This window comes from Tetrahymena thermophila (genome assembly GCF_000189635.1).
Source record: "Tetrahymena thermophila SB210 genomic scaffold scf_8254617, whole genome shotgun sequence".
Classification (NCBI taxonomy): Eukaryota; Ciliophora; class Oligohymenophorea; order Hymenostomatida; family Tetrahymenidae; genus Tetrahymena; species Tetrahymena thermophila.
In genome coordinates, this window is record NW_002476387.1 from 18,421 (window position 1) to 34,105 (window position 15,685).

Genomic DNA, 15,685 nt, shown 5'->3' on the forward strand with positions numbered 1-15,685 from the left:
AATGTTTTTTCTAAATTCTATTCACTTACTTAAAATATTTAAATAGTTTGCATTAACCTCAAAATCAATGTTCGCATAAAGTTTCAGTGTTGAATATTTTATTTATTTATTTTCATCTTATTTTATGTGTTAAAATTTGATTTTAATAATATTTTTTGAGATAAAAGAATTAAAAAAATAAAAGTAGCATTTTTTATGATAAAACATATGATAATGATTTTATTAAAAATTAATTATTTCAGTTTAAAATAACTTTTAAAATAAAGATTTTTGGCTTGCACCTTTAAATACTCCCTCGCAAATTTCTAATATTTTTTAGAATTATTAATAATTTGATTAAATTAGACAGCTTATTATAATTTACATAGAAATGTCTGACGAAGAGAGCTAAATTAATTTCGATGATGAGGAAGACAATAGCGGAGACGCTTCTTAAGAAAAATCAAATTCTCAAGATATGGAAAACGAGGATGAAGATGAAGAGGATAATTCCTAAGAGGATGAAGAAGATAATGATGATGATGAGGATGATGATGAAAATGATGATGACGAAGATGATAATTAGGATGATGATGAAGAAGATGATGAAGATGAAGATGACGAAGAAGAAGATGATAAAAGTAAATCTTAAGAAGAAGATGAAGATGAAGAAGATGAAGATAAAGAAGAGGAAGAATAGGAAGAAGAAAAAGAAGAGGAAGAAGAAGAAGAGATAGAAGTCTAACAAAAAAAAAAGAGAGGTCGTAAATCAAAAGCTGATTTAGAAAAAATGCAAAAAGCCAAAACAGCTGCAGAAAAATAGACATAATCTAAAAAGGCTGCAGCTGAATAACCTAAAAAACCAGGAAAGAAAGGAAGGAAGAAATAAATAGAAGAAGAAATAGATGAAGAAGCAGAATAAGATGATTAAGATGAAGACAAAAGTGATTAAGATGAAGATAAAGATAGTAGAAGTGAATAAGAAAGCATGGAAGAAGAAGACGAAGAAAATGAGGAAGATGATGAAAATAATAATTAAGAAGAAGATGGTTATGATGAGGATGATGGTGATGATAGCGATAAAGATGATTAAGATAAAGAGGATGAGGAAGACGAAGATAAAGATGAAGATGAAGAAGATGATATGGATGACGATGATGATAATTTATCAGCAGGCTCTGACAAGAGTAATAGAGAGATTGAAGAAGAAATGGAAGAAGAAGAGGATGATTAAGATGGATATTATTTATAAACAGATCCAAATGCCTTTTAAGTAATTAATAAAGTAGGAAGTTATAGTGTTAATATTTATAGGCTTACAGATTTTTATAGATATTCTTCTAAGAAAGTGTAAAAACTAATCCTAAAAGAATTAAAAATGCATACTAATATGAGAAATCGTGTCTAGAAAGATAATAGGGAATATATTGAAAAGTAGTAAAATTTTGCTGATCGTCTTTTAGAAGAATGGCGTACTCATAACTAAATTTAATAATTTGATGATTTAGTTCCAGATGAGGCTAACGAAGAGGGTAACTTAGGATAGCAGGCATCTATTTAAAAATCAGCTTCTTAGAATCATCCTTAAATTTAACAAGGTTTGCATGGACATCCAAGCTTTTAAGGAAAGTTGAACTAAAATTAAAAAATTAGTCACCACACTATACTTAAAAAGAGTGATTTAAATATTACTTAACTTGAATCGGCGATTTATGAAGATGCAAAAGCAAGTAAATCAGATTATTTCCTTCACTTTAATAATATAAAGCAAAGCTTTCAAATAGTACCTTAAATGATATAACGTATTTACAATCCAATCTCTTCAAATGAGTACTTCACTTAGCTAAGAGATGAAATGATTAAAAAAATTATAAGTGGAGAGAATAAATTTGTACCAGAAGAGGAAGAAGAAGATATTATTGAAGATCTTTATGAAAAAGAATATATGAGATTATATAATGGTATGAGAAAAGATGCTAAGGCAAAAAGTTCTAGCAGCTAATAAAAAAAAGAAAAGAAGTCTAAGATGGAAGAATTTTAAAATTAATCTGATTTTATAAACGAAGATGAGGATAACGATTCTTACAAAATGAAAGATGAATCTGATAACAATTTCTTGATAAACGATGATAGCTAAGGAGAAAATGAATAAAGAAAAGGTAATAAAAGTAAGAAAGAAAAAAATAGTAAAAAGAAATAAAATGATGAAGATGATGATGACGATTAAGACTCTGGTAAAAAGAAAAAGAAGTCTAAGAAATCTAAAAAAAGTAAGAATAAAGTGAAAAAGGAAGAAAAAAGAAGAAAGAAAGACAGTAATGATAGTAGTATAAGTTTAGGTGATGATTCATATAAATTAACTCCAAGTAGAAGTGAAAGCTTTTCTTAAAGTAATAGTTCCTCTAATGAAGACAATAGTAATGCTAGCAGTAGCAGTGGAGATGATAATTCTTCAGGTTATGGTGGAAGTGATAATGATTCAGCATCTGGCAAAAAATATAAAAATTCCAAGAAAGGCAATAACAGAAAAGATTCAGAATCAATGGAAATTGGTAGCGAAAATGAGGGAAAATATAAGAGGAAATAAAAGAATGAGAATAACGATAATGTAAATAGTTAAGAAAAGAGTGATTCTGTGATTTTGAATGCTATGAGTATCGAAGAAAGAGAAATATCGAGAGAAAGAAATAAAAATTCTGACATTTAAAGTATAAATCTTCTATAAATTAAGCAAAAGAAGTACAAAGAGAATTGCATGGATTTAGAAGATAAAAATTTTTTAGAAAATTTCTTTAAATTTGACTACAATAACAAAAAGCTGATTTAAAGTAAAATTCATTCTGAGCCTAAAAATCAATCCTTTTAGTTTAAAATTGGTGATGAAATTGAAAAAAAGTAGAATTTGTTTGGAGAACCTATTGACATGGAATAGCCACCACCTTTCGCTCCCAACTCAAAAATGTTCCGTATAACTTAACAAGAAAAAGATTTTATTCACATAGAGGAACCAAAATAAGGAAATTATATCAACATTTAAATATCAAGCAACACAGATAAGAATAAATAAAAAACATAAGCTGAAAAAGATAAATAGAAAGAGTTAAATTAGATGTAATAATAATAGTTTTAATAATAATAGCAGGCATTGTAAAAGGATGGCAATCCTGCTTTTATTAACTAATAGAAAAAGAATTTGTTAGCTAAAACAGAAAAACTACCTAAAGAAACTTTTGTTGTAAAGAGACATTTGATTTCTAAATAATTTGATTACTATAACTCTGAACTACTAAATTGTGGTTGGAATTAACCAAAAGAGCACTATAATAATATTCTAATTGATTTAAATGATCCTCAATTTTTCTTAGAAAAAGTAAACACCTTTTTCTCTACTTAAAAAAAAGAACGTAAAGATGCTTTTTACAAATGGGATTAGTTGTAAAAGAAACTACACGTCGAAGAACGTGGAGATACTACATCAGTAATTCCTAAATCAATATTTTCTGGTTTACCAGATTAAGTTAATCAAGGGGTGTCTGAGGATTAACCTTCTCAATTCATCGCTTCTTTGTAACAACAGTAACAATAATATCCTGTTAATCTAAAAACCTTCATTGAATAAAAGAAAAGAGATTAAAAAGAAATACCTTAAAAATATGATCATTCAAGAGTGGCTAAATAGTTTGAATTCAATTATCTAACACAAGATGAAAATGTATTTAAAGACTACCACTACTGGGACTTATTTTAAAAAATCCGTATTGCACAGCGACAATTTGATAAATAATATTAAGATTATATTTAATATTTAAACACTATGTAGTCTTAATAACCTGGAATGCCTTTATTATAGTAGTAATAATCGTAATCATCTAATACAATTAGCATATCAACACCTAAATTAGGTCCTTAGTAACCTTTAGGAATGCCATCAGCTACTGCTTTAGGAGGAAGTGGACTTATACAAATGTAGCTTCCACCTATTCATCTAAATTCTTAATAATCATAAGGCGGATAACCTACTACACCTACTTCCACTCCTTCGAATACTCGCCCTATTGTCTAGCCAACTTAGAGTTTAAATAAGATATCAATAAAAATGGCACCAACAACTAAAGATACAATAGTGAGCATCCCTTTCATGAATTAAAATGCTAATTAGTAAGCACCTGGCGCTTAATAAAATCCTTCAAATCCTACCCTTATAACAATATAAAATCCATTAGCAGGAAAAAATTAGTCATCTTCAATTATATCTTTGACTACAAACGCTTCCTCAGATAAAAGTTCTTCTCTGTAAAAGGATAGAAAAGATAAAAATAACTTAGATAAAATAATGGCTCCTCAAATAATAGATTAAAATAAATAATCTATGCCTCTTTAGAGATAACCACCTATAAAAAATCCTATGCTAAACGAATGGAAGTCTATTCCTATTGGAATGTAACCAACTGATTATTGTCTAAAAACAATAAATCCTGATATGAAATGCTTAGAAATTTCAGAAGAAAAAGTAGAAAGTTATAACCACTTCAAGAGTAAGCGTAACTTAAGTCTAAAAAAAGACGTTGTTATCATGATGGAATACATAGAAGAAGATCCACTTGTGCTACAAAATATAGGTATGAACAGTAAAATCTTCCGTTATGCTTACCATAATAGAATATTTAAAAAAATTGAAAATGACTCTAAGAAATAAGAAACATTAAATCAAATAAACTAACAAAGCTAATTACAATAGCAAGCTAATGAGAGTATGGATTTTGATAAAAATTACAAAACTATTGGCTAATTCTAGAGCTACATGCATAGAAAGTAGTAAGAAGGATAGCTTGTAGATTTCGAAAAAGAATTGTAAAAGTTTAAATAGTATATTCAAGATTATCTTGGAGAGCTTGGTAGAGTTGTATTTTATGACGACAATGATAAAACTAACTTATTCGGTTAACTGGATGATCAAGAAGAAGGAAAAGAGTCTCTAGGTATAACTGTGCTTGAAAATCATTTATTTAAAGCTCCGATTTTCAAATAAAGGTTACCTGAAACGGACTTTTTACTTGTTAGATAGTAAGAAAATGATAAATGTAATTATTACTTAAGACCTATTGAATATGTCTATGTAGTAGGATAAATAGAACCTTCGAAATCAATTTATCGTCCTCGTTCAAGAGATATCACTCCTTACATGAAGAACTGTATGAATACTTTTATTATGATAAAAATTTAGAAAGAAAAGAAAGTACATTTCCAAGATCTTTTAAATAATTTCAGTAAAAATCTCACAGAAACATAAATCCGTTAATAAATTAAGAAGAAAAATCTTAAACCTGAGTTAAATAATAAGAATACCTTTGTTCCAAAAGACAATGATTAAGACTCGGATAATGAAAATGCACATGATCCTGAATTGACACCTGAACAAGCATGCATGTTTGAAAAAATGCTTTCACATGTATATCACCTATCAAATGAAATAGGATTAAAAGAGTTAAGAACAACTGAAAAATTAAAAAACGTTCTTGCTAAATTCTAAAGAGATTACCCAGAGGATATTAAAAATTATACAATTGCAAAGCTGATAACAGACAAACTCTCCCTCACTCCATGGTCACTTTCAAACAACTTTGCACATGATAAATAAAAGCTTTACCTTGAAGGTCTCGGTGATCCAACAAATGGTCATGGTGGTTATTCATTCATTAAGAGACCCTTAAAGAAGAGGTATTACTTAAATTAAAATGTATTTAATAATTAATTTATTTATTTGTTTTTATAGATCAGAAAAGGATGATAAATAAAATAATAAAGAAGATGAAAAACAAAAAGAAGATCTGCGTAAATTAAACATCAGTGAAATAAATAATATTTTATCGAAACTTGGAATTGTAAAAAATATTTTTCTTTCTTATAATTTACATATTTTTACCCTTATATTTTACAAAAAAAATTCATGATGTAAATAAAAATTTATTATTTGAACAATTAGAATTTGGATACAAAAATTGGAGAGACTAAAAAATAAAGATGGGCAAAAATTGAGTTAATTAAGAAAAAATTAGATGAGATCGATCTTACTGAGAGAGAAGATTTGTTGGAATTAGCTAAGTTTAAAAGAAAAGATCGTAAAACTGTAAAGGAAGCTGAATAGCATTACTAAAAAAAAATAAACTCTTTATTCCATATATTAATTTAACATTTGAGCGAACAAGATCCACCTGAAATTCCATAAGAAGTAAAAGAAGATGATGTAGAATACTTACCTTTAGATCACTACATGGAAGAAGAAAAAAAGATAAGAGAAAAGAAGAAGAAATAATTAAAAATGCAAAAATCTGCAACACCTGGAGAGGGCAACATTGGAGATCAAATGGATCAGAGCGAAGAAGATGGTGATGAAGATGAAGACGAGGAGGACGAAGAAGATGAAGAAGAAGAGGAACAAGGTGATGAAAGCATGTCTGATCAAGGTTGAGAGTCTTGTTACAAAAAGATAAATTATTCTAAACATTAATAAAAAATTATATTTTAAAATAGAATTGCTACTTAATTTGATTTTGATAGTTTGATTAAATTAATTTTAATAATATTGTTTATATTGATTATAATGTTGTTAATATAAATTTTAATTATTTGCTTAATTAAATAAATTATTTTTAATTATAAAAACTAAAATTTCTATTAGAGAATAGAACAAAAAATTAATTAAGTAATTGAAAGATTTTATCGTAATCCTTCAGGTTGTTTTTAAATAGTGAAGCATATCTATTTTTGTGATATAGAGATGCTTTTATTGATTTAATAAAGATAATATTTAGTTATGTTGTTTGTAATATTTAATTTTTTTAATTATTAGTTAAAATAATTATAGAAAAAAAATAATTTAAAGGATAGATTTATAGTAAGTGCGCATTACTTTAATTTAAAAAATTAGAATAATGTTCATATTTTTAATATTTAATTAACTGTTTTGAATAAGCTTACTTGGTTATAATTAAATACAATTCAGATATAAAAATATTTAGTTGTACTGCTCATTAAGAAGATTCTACAAAATAATGTGAAAATACTAAAATTCAAAGAAAAATTATAAATAGTTCGCATTTTTAATTTAAGACGTATTGTAGTTTTTAGATCAATATAATTAATGTGGAATAATTTTAGATATTTAATAAAGAAAAAAAAGAGTATATTTCTGACGTCAAAGAGATTATTGATATCCAGCTAATAATAATAATTATTGCATTACTTATATCAAAGACTTAATTAAATATTTTTTAAATATAAGCAAGCTACATCTATTTTTTTTAAATGAAAAAATAAATAAAAGTAAAATCAAAATAAAAAAAACGAACCATCGCTGCGAATATTCACATTTTTACATATCTTGATGGACTATTCTAGATGAAATACTATGAATTTATTGATACAAAATATTTAGATAAGCGAATAAATAGATTATAAATATATTTAAAGGTTTATAGTGTTATAATGGATAGATACATTTTATCTAACTTTGCATGCATGCTTTATTTATTAAATACAGCTTTTCTCTAATTATTTTCATTATATAGTATCTAATATTCTATTGATCTCCTTTCTTTTATTTTTTCATCTTGGTATACATGCATATATACTTGATTTTTTAATATCTTGATGAGGTACTAAAGAGTATAATTATTCCTTGCTCAAATCAAAAGAAAGGAAAGAAAGAAAGAAGAAAAGAAAGAAAAAAAATAAAAATAAAATACAAATAAATAAAATAATCATCAAAAAGCTAAACTAATGATATCTAAGTTCTTCAATCCTGTTGCTGGTAAGACCTTCAACAGACTTAACAAGTATGCCTTCTCTTCAGTCACTATTAACCTTGTAATTCAATTATTTATTTAATCTTTTGCTAAGAATATAAATTTAGATAGAAATAGTTTATATTTTTCATTTTTTGACAGAATAACTAACTAACTCTCCAATGTTCGAATATTTGATTATATGGCGATAACTACTAAAATATTTCAAATTCTTGCAAACATTCAACAAAAAAGCTTATAAACTTTAATTTAAATTTACAAAATATTTAAGAAAAATAACTTAAATATGATACCAAGCATTTCTTTAGTTAAATATTGCAGTATCCCACGAATATCCTTATTGTCTAATTTCTGTTTTAAGAAATCTATTTCTACCTAATTATTTAGCAATCCTAAAACAAAAAAATAGAAAAAAATGATTGCAACTAGAATTTAAATGAAATAAATAGTGCTTAACAACCCTTACTTAATCTGATTTTTTTATGAATGATATATGATAGGAAGGATACTAGACTAAGATGTTAGACGGATTCAAATTGCCCACCTAATCAACTGCTACCAAGGAAGAATTATTGAAGCTCTACAAAGATATGAACGTTATGAGAAAGATCGAACTTGCATGCGATAAGCTTTATAAGCAAAGAGAAATTAGAGGTTTCTGCCATCTCTACGACGGTTAAGTAAATATCATATCATCAATTTTCTTATTATATAGCAAGTTTTTTACATTGACAAGATAACATAATGAGATCAATAGTATGACTTTTTAAATTTATAATAAAATATCTTTTAAAAATAATAGGAAGCTGTTATCTCAGGTATTGAAGCTGCTTGCAATCTTGAGGATGCAATAATCACTGCCTATAGATGCCATTGTCACGCTTACACAAGAGGTGACACTCCCCATTAAATTATTGCTGAACTTATGGGAAGAAAGACTGGTTCTACAGGTGGTAAGGGTGGTTCTATGCACTTCTACAGAAAGAAAACTCACTTCTATGGTGGTCACGGTATTGTCGGTGCTCAAGTAAAAATAATTTTCTAATTTATTATTTATTTTTCAGATATCATTTTTTCAGTTGTTAATTTAATTGAATAAAGGGACATGGTTTTTTTTTTAAAAAAGTAAGTATCTTTATTCAAAAAATAAAAAATTAATTAAAAAAAATAAAATTATATCAAAGACCTAGCTTTAATTAATATTCTTAATTTAACAATTTTTTTAAAAAAAGGTTCCCATGGGTGCTGGATTAGCCTTTGCTTTGAAATATGAAAAGAAGCCCAACGTTTCTATCACTATGTACGGTGACGGTGCTGCCAATCAAGGTTAAATTGCTGAAGCTGCCAACATGGCTGGTTTATGGAATTTACCATGCTTGTTTGTTTGTGAAAACAATCTTTACGGTATGGGTACCTCTACTGCAAGAGCTTCTCACAATACTGATTTCTACACCAGAGGTGACAAGATTCCTGGTATCAGAGTAATCAAAATCAAATAAAAATATAAAAGTTGTGTCTAAATAATTTTTTAAATCAATAAAAGATGGACGGTAATAACTATTTCCATGTTAAGGAAGGTTTCAAGTTTGCTAAGCAATATGCCTTAGAACATGGTCCTCTCTTCATTGAATTGAGAACTTACAGATATCACGGTCACTCTATGTCTGACTCCGGTACTACTTATAGAACTCAAGAAGAAATCAAAGAATTCAGATAAAAGAAGGATTGCATATAATTTATTGCTAATACCATTTTATAAAATAACTTTGCTACTCAAGAATAACTCGAAGTGATAATTTTAAATTACATTTTTAATAGAAATTAAAACTTTATTTTTCTCAAAATTAGGCTATCCAAGATGAAACTAGAGAAATTGTTGATAAAGCCGTTGAACAAGCTCTTAAAGACCCATTACCTGATGATCACGAATTGTGCACCGATGTTTACATTAACAACGATAAATGTAAATTGAAAAATTTCCAAAAAAAAATTTATTTAATTTAATTTTAACAAATAAAGACTACATCAGAGGTATTGAATACGAATAAGGTTACTTCCCTGAAGGCAAGCCCTACTGATTGCATTTATATCAAAAACAGTTTTTTTAACAGTGAATATTTTATATAAAAAATTATAATAGAAGTTTAAGTTGCTATTTTCCTTTTTACTTGTTTTTTAAATATTAACATTATAGCGTATTTATTCAATCAATTTATATCCATGTTGGTATTTTTTATTCGTTTACCTGATTTCTATTATATTCAAATTCCTTTATTTCATTAAAACCATTTTATTTTTTTTAACCAAGCATTTAATACTGGAAAGATAAAAAGATCATCTTCTTTTTATAGATTCAATTAATAATTTATTAGTTAATCTACCTAATTTTTTTTTCTTTTTAAAATTTTAAATAAATTTTCTAAAAACTCCAAATAAAAACATGATAAACTCTTCTAAATAAACCAAATATAAATATTTTTCAATTGACATACTATACTCTTATTGAGTTTTAAAAATTAAATATTTTAACATATAAATAAATATACACATTCAAAAAATAATATCTCATTTTATCATTTTCATTAATTTTCTATAATCTCCAAAAATAACTCTCATTAAATGTCTCTTTTCTACCAAAAGTACTGTATTTGACTCTAATTTACTAATAACTTTAGTTGACTCCTTAACTAATTTTAAAAATGAAAGTTAAATAAGTTAAAAAAATTAAATTTTTACTTTAATCCTTATCTAAGTTATTGTTCACTAAACCTAACTTTAATTATTTAATACACCATTAAAGTTCTTACTCAAAAGAGTCCTGTTTTTAATCACTTTTATTATTTTCATCTTAAACTTCCTATTATTTTTCTTCCTATTCCTACTTTTCCTATTCTTTTTTCTGAGCCTTTTTCTATTTTTACTTTAGTTTCTTCAACTAGTTAGGTGTTAGCTTAGTCTATTGTTCAGAGTTTTATTATTCTTCTTACTTGTCCTCAATTTCGAGGTTTTAAATCTTTTCTTGTACTTCCTCCATGGCTTTATTAATTAAATTTAGTTAGTAGTTTTTCCAGTAATCAAATAATACTTTTGTAGGATTTTGATCGCAAATTTAGTTTTTAATATTGATAAAATTTAACAAAAATTTTTCAAATTTATACTCTATCAAAAAAAAATAAAAAATTCTAACTTTATTCTTTGAATGCAATTTAATTAGCTTTAAATTTATAGAATCTTCATAAATATTTTTGTTTAACTATTTATTTTTTTCTAAAAAATTATTCTAGATTAAAAATTAAGAAAATTAAATATAGAAAAAATTGAATTTTTTGTTAAAAATAATTTTCTTTTATCTAATTATTAAATATTAAAAGTAAATTGTAATAGTTTAAATAAAAATTTTATATTAAGTAGGATTTTAGTTTTCAAATAAGAATAAGTTACTTTTATTATTCCTTCAAATTTATTAAATAAGATCTAACCATTTATCTTTAATAATAAATTTAATGGAGTTTTTTATATAAAAATAAAAAAATGGAATATCTTTTAAATAAATTTTAACTAGCTTGATTAAAACCTTTCTATATAAATTATATGAGCAAGAAACGTTAAATTAGGTTTTAATGAACTAAATTAACTCATATCAGGATAAAAAATATTAATTTGACTTCAGTATATCTATGAGATAATATTTATATTTTCTCTAACATATTTATCTAATTATGTCTGCCACTAATTTCAATATTTTTGATTTTTTTTAAGTTACTATGCAAAACTATTAGTCTTATATATGCGTTAGAAGTATAATTGATTACTTCTTATTTATGAATTTTCTACAAAATTTTTTTAGCAATAAAGAATTGAATGGCAAGCAAATAAAGAAAAATAAAATAAAAGAATCAAATGATCAATTATTATTTTATATTTACATAATATAGTCTTATGATTTAATTAAAGATAGATCAAAATCATTGCAGAATTTTATATTTAAGGATTTGTGGATAATTTAATAAATTTTATCAAAAATAGAAATATAGTAGAAACTAGTTGATATGAAAAATCTTCATATTAAGACTATTTAGGAGGAAAACAGGGGTTTAGAGGATAGTTTCTTAACTTAATCAGATTCAGGATACAAAGCCTCCTCAAACCCTTTTGGTAAAAAGCGCTCCTCGTTAAGTAAAAACGAATTTTATGCAAAATATCTCAAAAAGAATTTTGACTTTTCTCAAGATGATGATCTGCAAGTATTAACTTAACAAATTCCTTTGTATTATTATTATAACATAGTGATAAACTTTATATTTTCAATAGGTTATTTATGATATAATTCAAAAATAAAATAATTCAAAATCCAATCTGGATTTGATGATCCTCTAGAATGCCTTTAAAAACATAAGATTATTTTAGGAGTTAGAGAATGAAATACCATAAAAATAAATGTTTAATTTGTATCGAGAGTTGCTTCATTATGAATACTAGCCAAGATAAGTTGTTTTTAACTAAGGAGAAATAGGTAGAGAGTTTTACATAATCTTGAAAGGATCAGTCTATATTATAGGAAATGAAGATAAAAAATAATAAGATAATCCCAAAAAAGAAGAGAAGGGAACTGAGAACTAATAAAATATTCAAGAAGAAATGGAAAATGAAAATGAGTAAAAGCATAATTAAAAATAATAGCCTTTAGTTTAAACAAATACATCTAAGTTAGCTAGGAGGTTATCTAAGAAATCTAGTTTTGTTATGTATTCTTAAATACTTGATCCAAATAATTAAACCTTGCAAAGAAAATCGACCTTAGAGCGTCCTCCTACTTTTGTTTAATAAGGAAAGTTTTTATATAATAGCTTAAAAAGAACAACTTCATTAATATATGACATCGATGAGGACATTACAGATGAAGAGTATATAAAATTAAATTACCCAGATTTTGATATATTAGCAAAGCTAGAACAAGGAGCTTCTTTTGGAGAAGTAGCACTAAGAGATTCAGTTCCAAGGTAATCTTTATAGCTTACATTAAATTATATTAAAAATTTATAGTTTTAGTTTATTGAATCTTTAATATGAGTAAATTTAATTTATTTATTTATATAAAAATTTACTATATTAGAACAGCTACAGCCATTTGTTCAGGAGAAACTCATTTTATTACACTCAAAAGGGATGCCTTCAAAAGATTTTTAGGTAAAGTAAAATCATTTGAAGTTTATTTGTAATTTTAAAATTACATACAATGATAATTAATTTTTATGATTGATAAATAAATAACATTTAAAAAGCATTTAATTTAAAAAATTGTATTATTAAAAGCATAAATTAATTTTAAAGCATCAAATTTCATCAAATTATTTTATGGCAATTTCTTTCTAAAAATTCTCATTTTTTTGTTGAAAATATCTCCTCTTTAAAATAGCTTTAATTAATGAAATGGAATTGTTATGACATTAATAAAACTAAAATTAATATAATAATATTATTTATTTAATAGAGTAATATTACAGTGTAGTACAACAGTAAAACATAAACTTCGTTAAATAGATTGCACTCTTCTCTAACTGGACAGATTAGATGATTAACTAAATGTTTTATTATTTGGAAAAGAAAACTTTTAGAATGAACTAGACTATTTACAAAGAAGGTTCAGATTCTTTAGGGATCTACTTAATAAGGGAAGGCGAAGTTAAAGTATATTTTTAAGTTTTATTTATTTTTATTTGATTTATAATCTTAATTTTAAAGTTGTATCAAGAAATGCAGTTGCCAAAAAATGAATAGGATAAGCTAAAAAATGTTAGACATTTTATGAGAAAATTAGATTTTGCTAAGCAATAACATATATTTTATGCTCCAGTAAATAATTACTTTAATATAAATATTTTTTATACTAATATTATGATTATTAATTTAATAAAGGTTAGTCATCTTGCTCAAGGATAAATGTTTGGACATGAGGATATAGTGAATTCTTCTCAAAGAAAATATACTGCCATTTGTTCTTCTTCAAATTGCTAAATTTTATTTTTAAATAAAGAAGTAAGAATTGAGCTTTTTTTATATTTAGAATTAATAATTGTTTTATTTTTATAAAAAGAAATTCTTGCAATTAAGTAAAAGAAGAAACACTATAGAGAACGCTTTTGAAGAGTCTGCGATGAAACAAGAATGGCATAGCTAATTGATATCTAAACTTGAATCTTTTACTAAAAATTAGAATGAATTTATCAAAAGACAAGAATCTCAAAAATATAAATTGCTATTAAGAAACAACATTTAAGAAGGAAAAAGAAATTCTCAAATTTTTGAGAACAAAAATTAAAAAACTCAAAGAAGAAGCAACTAATCTTTGCCTTCTTCTCTTTTAACTTAATAAAGTTGTTAAATTGGTGATTTTACCAACTAATAAAATAATCATCTGAAAGTTGAAATTAGCTAATTTGACCCTACTAATTTAAATAATTAAGAAAAGTTACTTAAAAATTTATAACCACTAAAAGAAAATAAGAATCTTTAACAAATTATTTTATTGAAATAAAATTGTTAGCTTAAATCTTTAAAAAATGATTTGAAGTGCAAGTAAGATATTTCAGATGCATTTATGAGCTTTGCCACTGCTGAAAATACCCCTCTTTAATCTGAAAAACTAATTAAGCACTCAAGTGCTAAAAATTTATTTTTAAAAAATTAAGACATATCAACAATTATAGAAGACTAAAGATTAAAAACAGATTCTTCTAAATAGAGAAGACCTCTTTCAGGTTTATCACTTGATATTTAGAGAAATAGTGAATCTAAATAAGTTTGTTAGACCATAAATTCTATGGCAAATATTGATTTACCAAACTAAAAAGCCTAAGTTTCTTAAAGCTAAATTGATATAAATGAATAACAAATAAATGATTTTTAATTCTTTAGTGATCAAAAACACAAGAGTATATCATCAGATTAGCAAAAAAAACTGAGAAGGATATTAGATAGTAATAATAAAGTAAATAAAAATGAGAGTCCAATTAGAAAATAAAGTATAAATTAAGATTTCTTAAGACAACTGATTGACAACTCTTTGCATGTACCTAAAAGAATTTAACAATCCTTGCTTAGTTGCTAAGAAGACAGCTAAATTAATTTAGAATCATAATGTATTTCAAAATTAGATATTGATAACTAGATAATACCTACTTGTTAATCTATGCATTTATTCAAAAAAAGAATTATGAGCAAATACCCAAAGCTTGCTACTGAATAAAAAGAAAGCAATTAGATTTCTTTAAAATAGTAAATAAATGATTTAGAAAGGCAACAAAGAATTCTTAAGTCTTTGAAATTGCCAAAAATCAGAAAAAATTCCTCTAATTTTATTGATATCTTTATGCCAATCGAACCTTAGAGTTAAAAAAACTTAGATTAAAAGCCAGCGTTGAAAGAATTAAACAATAGTTTTGATTTAGGCAACTAAAAGATGATATAATCCAACTTGAGTGAAATTAAAACTCCTATTAAAAGAAATAAATCTCAAAATAGTATCAGCATTATTGAAACACTAAAAAATTTGAAACAAGAGCTCATCGAAAAGAAGATAAAAAGCGATATTCAAACTAAAGATAAATAAGACTTGTTTAGAAGGAAAAATGTATCCTAATCAAGTTTATTAGAAGAAAATCACGTTTTTGATCTTAAAAAATTAGCATAACAAAACTACAACTTTTAAAATAAATTTATTGACATAAGTCATAATCCTAATATACTACAACAAATATTCACTAAACCAAACAAAATAGAAGAACCTAAAAAGTGAATTTACTAAATTTTTGAAATCCCTTTAAAATTACTACAAATCAATAAATAATAAATGTTCACTAAATGATGTATAATTTAATTTAAAAATATTAAATAATAATTTT

The 15,685-nt window shown here is 25.1% G+C and overlaps 4 protein-coding genes across 4 annotated transcripts; 3 read left to right on the forward strand and 1 right to left on the reverse strand. All coding sequences in view use genetic code 6, as the record gives it.

Moving 5' to 3' along the window:
* Positions 1–268: 268 nt before the first annotated feature.
* On the forward strand, positions 269–6,448 carry TTHERM_00193220 (hypothetical protein; the record flags this gene model as incomplete). Its single annotated transcript, XM_001017075.2, has 3 exons — positions 269–5,697; positions 5,753–5,861; positions 5,963–6,448. Exons 1-3 carry the CDS (start codon positions 371–373, stop codon positions 6,446–6,448), a joined length of 5,922 nt encoding a protein of 1,973 aa, XP_001017075.2. The 5' UTR covers positions 269–370.
* A 1,181-nt stretch (positions 6,449–7,629) lies between these two features.
* On the forward strand, positions 7,630–9,862 carry TTHERM_00193230 (pyruvate dehydrogenase E1 alpha subunit; the record flags this gene model as incomplete). The annotated part of the gene is made up of 7 exons (XM_001017076.3): positions 7,630–7,845; positions 8,285–8,464; positions 8,587–8,811; positions 9,017–9,265; positions 9,328–9,573; positions 9,633–9,747; positions 9,804–9,862. 7 exons carry the CDS (start codon positions 7,630–7,632, stop codon positions 9,860–9,862), a joined length of 1,290 nt encoding a protein of 429 aa, XP_001017076.2.
* Positions 9,863–10,349: 487 nt separating this feature from the next.
* TTHERM_00193240 (hypothetical protein) lies at positions 10,350–10,818 on the reverse strand (the record flags this gene model as incomplete). The annotated part of the gene is made up of 2 exons (XM_001017077.1): positions 10,350–10,471; positions 10,521–10,818. The coding sequence occupies 2 exons, from the start codon at positions 10,816–10,818 to the stop codon at positions 10,350–10,352; spliced, it is 420 nt and encodes a 139-aa protein (XP_001017077.1).
* A 1,015-nt stretch (positions 10,819–11,833) lies between these two features.
* Positions 11,834–15,579, forward strand: TTHERM_00193250 (cyclic nucleotide-binding domain protein; the record flags this gene model as incomplete). The annotated part of the gene is made up of 7 exons (XM_001017078.1): positions 11,834–12,028; positions 12,096–12,784; positions 12,898–12,971; positions 13,276–13,472; positions 13,527–13,637; positions 13,701–13,820; positions 13,879–15,579. 7 exons carry the CDS (start codon positions 11,834–11,836, stop codon positions 15,577–15,579), a joined length of 3,087 nt encoding a protein of 1,028 aa, XP_001017078.1.
* Between the last annotated feature and the right edge of the window lie 106 nt (positions 15,580–15,685).